At 36.4% G+C, this 7,822-nt stretch overlaps 1 protein-coding gene across 1 annotated transcript; it reads left to right on the forward strand.

Moving 5' to 3' along the window:
* Positions 1-2,988: 2,988 nt before the first annotated feature.
* On the forward strand, positions 2,989-3,750 carry KRTAP24-1 (keratin associated protein 24-1; the record flags this gene model as incomplete). The annotated part of the gene is made up of 1 exon (XM_082693673.1): positions 2,989-3,750. The coding sequence occupies one exon, from the start codon at positions 2,989-2,991 to the stop codon at positions 3,748-3,750; it is 762 nt and encodes a 253-aa protein (XP_082549799.1).
* Positions 3,751-7,822: the final 4,072 nt, after the last annotated feature.

Consider the following 7,822-nt stretch of genomic DNA (forward strand, 5'->3'; position numbering starts at 1 on the left):
AGTAGAAAATTCATTCCTTGCCTCTTCTAGCTTCTCAATGTCTCCAGCATTCTTTCACTTATGTCAGCATAACTACAATCTCCTCCTCTGTCATCAGATTGACTTCTCTCTCTGATTGACTCCCTCCTTCTTATACGAATTCCCATAACTGCATCAGGCTCACCCAGAAACCTATTTCACAGGGTCCTAGGATTAGGAAGTGGGCATCTTTGTTGGGTGGGCTGGATTCTATTTAGTTCTTCATACATACTATATATATACATATATATATATGTATATATATATTTAAAACAAGTGGGGGAATTATTAGAAGGAAAGACCTTTTTAGCAATTCAGTGAAAATACAGTAATCCATAAGCTTCTTCAAAGCCTTAAGAAGACAATGGCACCGAAATGACGATGGTTTTTACTTTCTGCTAAAACTTACCATTGCGATGAGCTTACTTTCTCTATTACTGATGCTATCAGCTTTGTGTCTTGCCAAGATGCAGACTAAAATAAAAGATAATTCTGTAGAAGTGTCATTTACAGAATATGGTGGGTGAATGGGCTGTGATGGTTACTTATGACAGTAATGGGTAAAGTAAGAAGTTAAAACACAAAAGCAAATGAGAGGAGTTAATCCCACATGGATGGAGCTAGAGAATATTTTGCTAAGTGAAATAAGGCAGACAGTGAAAGAAAAATACTATATGACTTACTTATATGTGGAATCTGAAAAAACAAAACAAAAGAATGCTTAAATAAACAAAAACAGACTCATAAATACAGAGAACAAACTTCTTGTTGCCAGAGGAGAAGGGCCTGGGGGAACGAGTGAAGTCAGTCGGTGAAGGGAATTAAGAGGTACAGACTTCCAGTTGTAAAATAAATAAGTCAGAGGGATGAAAAGTAAAATATAGACAATAAAATTGTGATGACCTTATATTATGATGGATAATAGCTACACTTATTCTGGTGAGTGTAGTGTAATGTACAACATTTTCAAATCACTATATTGCACACCTAGAACTAACATAACATTGTATGTCAACTACAATTTAAAAAAATGCAAAGAGTTGAGCTAACTTTACCTTTGCAAATCTCAACATTTGATTAATTAGAATATGTTGTATCAAATAAATTTAAATATGTCATAAAGTCTGATGCTGTGAATATTGGTTATGCTATGTAATGTTCTATATATTCTTGTTGGATTTACACTAGTGTGAATGATATTAATTTAAAATACTATTGAATGTTAAGTTGTTTTTTCCCCTCAAATCTACCTCAAGGAAGCCTAAAAATAAGACTAGAGATACCAAAAAGAAATGCAGAAATAAAGCTCCATCAACGTCTGGACTCTTCTATATAGGACTAAGATTCAGTAACTCAGTGCAAAGTTGACCATCAGCTTCATTACATATTTTATTTCTTCTTCTGCCATTTCTGCACACTTCTGCACAAAATCCCAGGACACTCTATAGCCAAACAATTTGCTGAAAATATGGCTTCCTGATCCTGACCCTTTTCATTTGAGAGACACATCACAAAACAACAAAATCTGTTTAATAAAGAGTTGCTTACAGAATAAACCCATTACCTTATAGAATAAATACTAAGGGAAGCATGGAGAAAACTCAGGTTGAGAAAAATATTTGGAGAATTGGTGTGTGTTTTAAAAATTTAGCCGAGAAGGAGAGAATAGGAAGAGAAATCTAATTGTCTTCTATAAGGACAGTGTCTTTTAAAAACCATCCTTAGAGCTTATCTCACCTGAATAAGTTGGTGCTGTCCTCTGTCTGAACCCATCTGTGTTAATAAATGCATTCCTGTTTCCAATTCAATGTAGGCTGTAAGTTTGAATTATAGTTTATATTTTCAAGAACAAAATGTCAATTCTTCAGCTTGAATTAAAATCTTTAAAAAAATTCCACCAGCTTTCACCCTAAGGAGCAAAAAGTGTTATTTAAGAAGTACAGTACCTATAGGAACTATATGTTATTCAAATAAATTTTTAAACATAGTTATTCCCTTTTATGGGTATAGACAAAGAATAACTTCAACACAGGAATGAAATAAAGTTTATGTGGAAAAAATGCAAACCAAGAATAAATAAAACTTATGTTGAGAGAAATGTAGAAAAATGTTATACATTTGACAGGAATTGGGCTTTACAGCTGAGACAATGGAATGTGTGATCTATAATCTCAGTCAATTAAGAAGGCATAATCTTGAGAAACTGGCCTTCTTTGATACTACATATGGCAGAAACTCTTTAAGAAAGAAATCTCATAAAAGTCTTGGTTACTTAGCAACCATTGACCCACGAGTACAAGTTAGGCCACTAAATCTCACGTGGATTACCATGAGTCTTACAAGGGGAATTCTCCAAATATGTCAGATGAGAAGTCAACACCAATACATGACCTAGCACAGTTAAGAGCATAGTACATATTTTGGGGGACCAATTCTTTCTCTTAATAGTTCAGTGCTTTACCCTCTCTTTTAAGTAACAGTATTGACACAGCCCAAGTATTTGGCTTAGTTCACAGTATAGGATTAAGTTCTGCAGTATCTTGCCTGGTCAAAAGAATGGAAAAGTACAGGTTCATTGTTTTGCTTGAATCCTTGTTAACCCTTTAATGACTATGCTGCAGAAGCCTACAGACACGTGAACTCTTGTGAACCATCGATTGGCAGTTGCGAGTTTGCTTATTAACGTTAAAATCACTATTCACCAAAGGTATGGCCTACAGATAATGGGTGATGGGTGATGCTCAACATGGCGATTAGAGATACTTTGAAGAATCAAAATAAACGTATTTTTATAGGAGTGTGAAGACGTCAGAGGCTGTAGCTAAACAACTCACTAATAAGATGTTGTTACGTTGTTGTCCCAGGCAGGGAGAAGGAAGAGAGTCTGGGGAGGCTGCAGACAATGCCCAGGAAATATATAAAAAGTCTGGAAGCCATAGTATCACCATACTTCCAACGCCATTACTGAACATGCAGTCAGGCTCCATGTCTCTTCTGGGCTGTTCTGGGGAATGCAGTGATACATCCTACAGAACTCACTGTTATATCCCAGTGACTCCTTCTGTTGCGCTTTGCTCCAGTGATGTAAGTCCTACTTTTGGGCTCTGTTTACCCAGTAGCTACCAAGGAAATCTTTGGCTTCTGGGTAACTGCCAAGAAACCTATGCTGAAGCACCAAGCTGCGAATCTCCTAGCTGTGAGCTCAAGATCTGCACCACAAGTTGTGACCCGTCAAACTCCTGTGTGCCCTGCAACTCTCCAGCAGTGGGCCAAGTCTGCAGTACCTGTGAAACCACCAACATTGGACCTAACCCCAGCTGCAATCCATGCACTCGGACCAAGGGGTATGTATCTTATTACTACAAACTCAGCCAAAGTCCATCTAAAGCCTGCCAGACCTTCAGCAATAGCTTCAAGGGCTTTGGGCAACTTAACTGCTCGTCCAACTGTTTCCGTCTCCTAAACCACTGTAGAGTGGGTAGTTTGGGCTATGGAGGCTGCCAAAATCTTGCCTTCATACCCAGTGGCTTCTCACCATCATGTTATATTTCCAGAAGCTGCCAACCCCAAAACTATTTAGTGAGAAATTGCCGATATCCAAGTTATGGACCAGTGAGCTGTCAACCGCTGAGATATTTTTCTAGAAACTTCCAGTCTCTGAGCTGCATTCCAAGTACCTTTCCTCCTCTGAGGTATTTATGCAGTGGTTGTAGACCTCTGAGTTGTTATTGAATAATTTGTTGCATTTGTAGCTACTGGGTATTGTAGCAGATTCTGCCAAGTAGTCATCTTCCCTAATATTCGGCTCAATTACTTCATTTGTCTTAAGAATCTTGTTATATGAACCTCAAATACAACTCCAGGACTTATCAACCACAACCATGATCATTTACTAGCTTTTTTTTTCCTTTGTTGCTCTGTTAATATCCTTTGTGTTGAGGGCTGAACCTGAAGGTGGTATTGTTTCTGCGATTCACTACAATGGACAGACTGAAGAGATTCCACATAAAATACAAATATTGTCAGCTTTCTGATGTTGACTGTCATTGTCCCTTGTCTGCCACTGGGAATATCCCTTACCTTCTTGATGAAGAAAAGACTTTTTGGTTTGACTGATGATTCCAACACATTCTTTCAGAATGTTTTGCTTTTTACCATTAGTCTTGTGGACTGCTTAACTAGCATGTTGCTAATGAACTAAGAGATAGCATTACCTTAAATATGCTATGTTCAGCTATTGTATCCATCCCCTACTGACTTATAATCAGGATATGCAAGCAGCAGTGCTCAACTCAAAATCAGAAGACCTTCAGCCAATCTTCTCTTCCAAAGAAGCCCCAAAGCCCTCAGTTTGCTGGCATTCAACTTTGGTTCCCAATGCCTAGGAGAGAGCCTTGGGAGTAGCATCAGCACAAGAACTGTTTGTTGAAAGAATGATAAAATAGTCTTATAGATTCTTCATGATTAGTGATGATCTATGTTTGTGGTTCTGCTATAATCCTCCCCTGCTGAATTATTGCTTTCTGACTCTAGAAAAGCTTCTGGTTCATAGTTAATAAACAAATTTCGATTGGGAAATAATGTTTTGCATTATGCTTTATTTCATATTCACTGAAGTTTTATCCATGTTCTGGGCAATATGCATAACATTGTGGAAGCACTAGTTTCCTGTCATTTAGTTTAATAGCCTAGTTAAAAATATGAAAAGATAGAATATGAATTCCTAGGATTTTATTTATTTTGTTTTGTTCTATTTTTAACACATTGAGTGGCATTTCTCTCAGAGTGTCTGTGATTGGTATGTCTGTAGAAAACCAGGAAAAAACATAAATAAATCAATCTAGTGCAAATTATATAAAGCATTAAATATATTTCCCTGAGCAATATGTGTATTTATTGGTTTTGTAGATAAAGTTTGGGGTTTCAAATAGATTTAATATTGAACACTGAGAGAATTGGTTTAACCTCTAAAAAGTTCTCCAAAAAGTGAAAATAAAATCATCCATCTCAGTGGTTCAAAAGTAACATTTATCTTAAGAATTTTTGTAAATAAAAAGCAAATCACGTTTGCAGTCAAATAAAGTGGGCTGTGGAGATGAGTGTTAACCAGAGATTGGATGAATGGAAGAAGGTCATCAGTATTAGAAATCCAGAATTAAAACTCTTGAAGTATACAAAAGGGGTACCATTTTATGTATTCAGTAGTCCTACTATATATAAGAAAGGCTTATGGAAGGAATATGAATAGTTCACTTCTGCTTGAACATGTCTGTGCACAATCAAGTCACTCCTTGGTGAGTTCATTCCATTTTCAGAGAGTACTATTTGTTGAAAATTTCTTCTTTATATTGACACAAATTGAATTGTTCTTAGCAACTATCCATTGACTGAATAGGACCGGTTTAATTCCTTTAACCCTGAACAGGTGTTCAGGTATTTGAAAATAATTACTGTGTGTCCCAGATGAGTATTCAGCTGTCCAAACTAAACATGCAGCCTTTCTCTTTGCAAACTTTAATAGAAAACTTATTCTTTGAAGCATCAAATGAGATTCTTTGGGGGATATCAAGATTTATAGATCCTATTCTCAAGAACTATCCAGAGGAGTAATATACTGAAACAAACAATAATTCAACCATTTTGAGTACAATATAAAATGAATCAGAGGAAGGACTCTAACAGGAGAAGTAGAGAATACCTTGTGGAAGAAACATCATCAGAGTGATGCCTGAATGTGAAAGGACTGGGGGATGTGTATGCAATGAGGGAACAGGAGGGTGGGGGTAAGAGATACATTTAAAAAGATGCATAGATTAGTTTGACCCAAGGGAAGGATACATAAACTCATCAGTGGAAAAATTGGGAGGAAATATAAGACATTGGGTTAAATAAAAACAGTTATAAAATAAAAGATTTTTAAATGTGGCTACATCTGATCAAAAGCTCCTGATAACAGAAGACACTACACAGAAATTAAAAACAAAGCAAAAGTGTGTGTGTGGGAGGTGGTAAAAGGGAGCCTGAGAACTTTCTGTACTTTCCACTCAAATCTTCTGTAAACCTAACGTCTAACAAATAGTCCTAATGAAAGATCAGCACACCTGGAACTATGATGTTATGTGTCAGTAATAACCAAGTAATAATAATTAAAAAAAAAAAAACAGGCGAACAAAAAAATGACCAAAAAAAGCATGATTGAGACAAAATAGATATAGAAGACCCCATAAAATTACTGTTTAGAATATTTAAGAACACAAATAAAGAAAGAAAAACACAGTGACTTAACAACAAAGAAACAATATGAGAAATTAGGGGCACTTGGGTGGCTCAGTCAGTTAAGCGTCTGCCTTCGGCTCAGGTCATGATCTCAGGGTGCTGGGACGGGTCCCCATGCGGGCTCCCTGCTCAGTGGGGAGTCTGCTTCCTTTCCTTCTCTCACTGCTCCTACCTCATGCTGGCTCTCCCTCTCTCAAATAAATAAACAAAATCTTTAAAACAATATGAGCAATTACTCATAAAATAAATATAAATCATCAATAAACACACCGAAGAATGTTCCACCCAGTAGTAATTGGTAATTATAAATGTAGAACATGGGGCGCCTGGGTGGCTCAGTGGGTTAAAGCCTCTGCCTTCAGCTTGGATCATGATCCCAGGATCCTGGGATTGAGCCTCGCATCTGGCTCGCAGCAGGGAGCCTGCTTTCCCCTCTCTCTCTGCCTGCCTCTCTGCCTACTTGTGATCTCTCTCTGTCAAATAAATAAATAAAATCCTTTAAATAAATAAATAAATGCAGAACATTATTTTTCATCATCCATTTGTCAAGCATTTTAGTAATTTATGTCAACTTAAAAACATATGCTTATACACTGAAGGTGGTAGTAGAATTTGATAGAGCTGCTACCTACATGAATATTTAAAATACACACATTATATGATCAGATACTTTCCCTTCTTAATGTCTCCCCTACAGAAACATTCTTTCAAGTCTTACAATATTTATTTCAGCATGGCCTGAATACTGAAAAATTAGAAGCAATGGAAAAATTCTATCAAACGGAGATTTTCAAATAAAATGTAATGAATTATGCTAATAAATATGTCATGAGAATTAAAAACAGTAGATCCATATTACATAAAAACATGTAGGTCCATATGAATTCTATGATGAAAGACATTACAAAATAAAAAAAGATTATAAAATATGATAAATAAGATGTGACATTTTATATAGTCTCGCATGTATCAATGAACATTTCTCAAAACTGTTTATCCTCTACCCATCTATTTATCTATCTGGATAGAATAAAAAATTCTAGAAAAACACAACCTGGGGCACCTGGGTGGCTCAGCCAGGTAAGCCTCAACTTTTGGCTCAGGTCATGATCTCAGGGTCCTGTGATCAAGCCCCACATTGGGATACCTGCTCAGTGGGAAGCCTGCTTCTCCCTCTCCTTCTGCCTGACACTCCCCCTCCTTGTGCTCTCTATCTCTGTCAAATAAATACATTCTTAAAAAAAAAAAAAAAGGAAAAGAAAAACACAAACTAAGTTATGTTAGCTTTGGGAGAGTTTTAGAAATGGTAGTTGGTGATTTTTAAAGTAATTTTTAGACTTAAGAGCCCTGCTTTGATTCCCTAAATAATTAAAAAAAAGTGGTTCCATTCTATGACTTTGTAGAGTATATAATCAACAACCTCTCCTATGCTACTGTTAATAAAATTATTGAATAGCAAAGTAAAGTAGGCATCAGTCCTCTATAGCACATTACCTTCTAGAACATCATAGAATGTAAGGATTCATAT

This window comes from Mustela nivalis (genome assembly GCF_964662115.1).
Source record: "Mustela nivalis genome assembly, chromosome: 1".
Lineage (NCBI taxonomy): Eukaryota > Metazoa > Chordata > Mammalia > Carnivora > Mustelidae > Mustela > Mustela nivalis.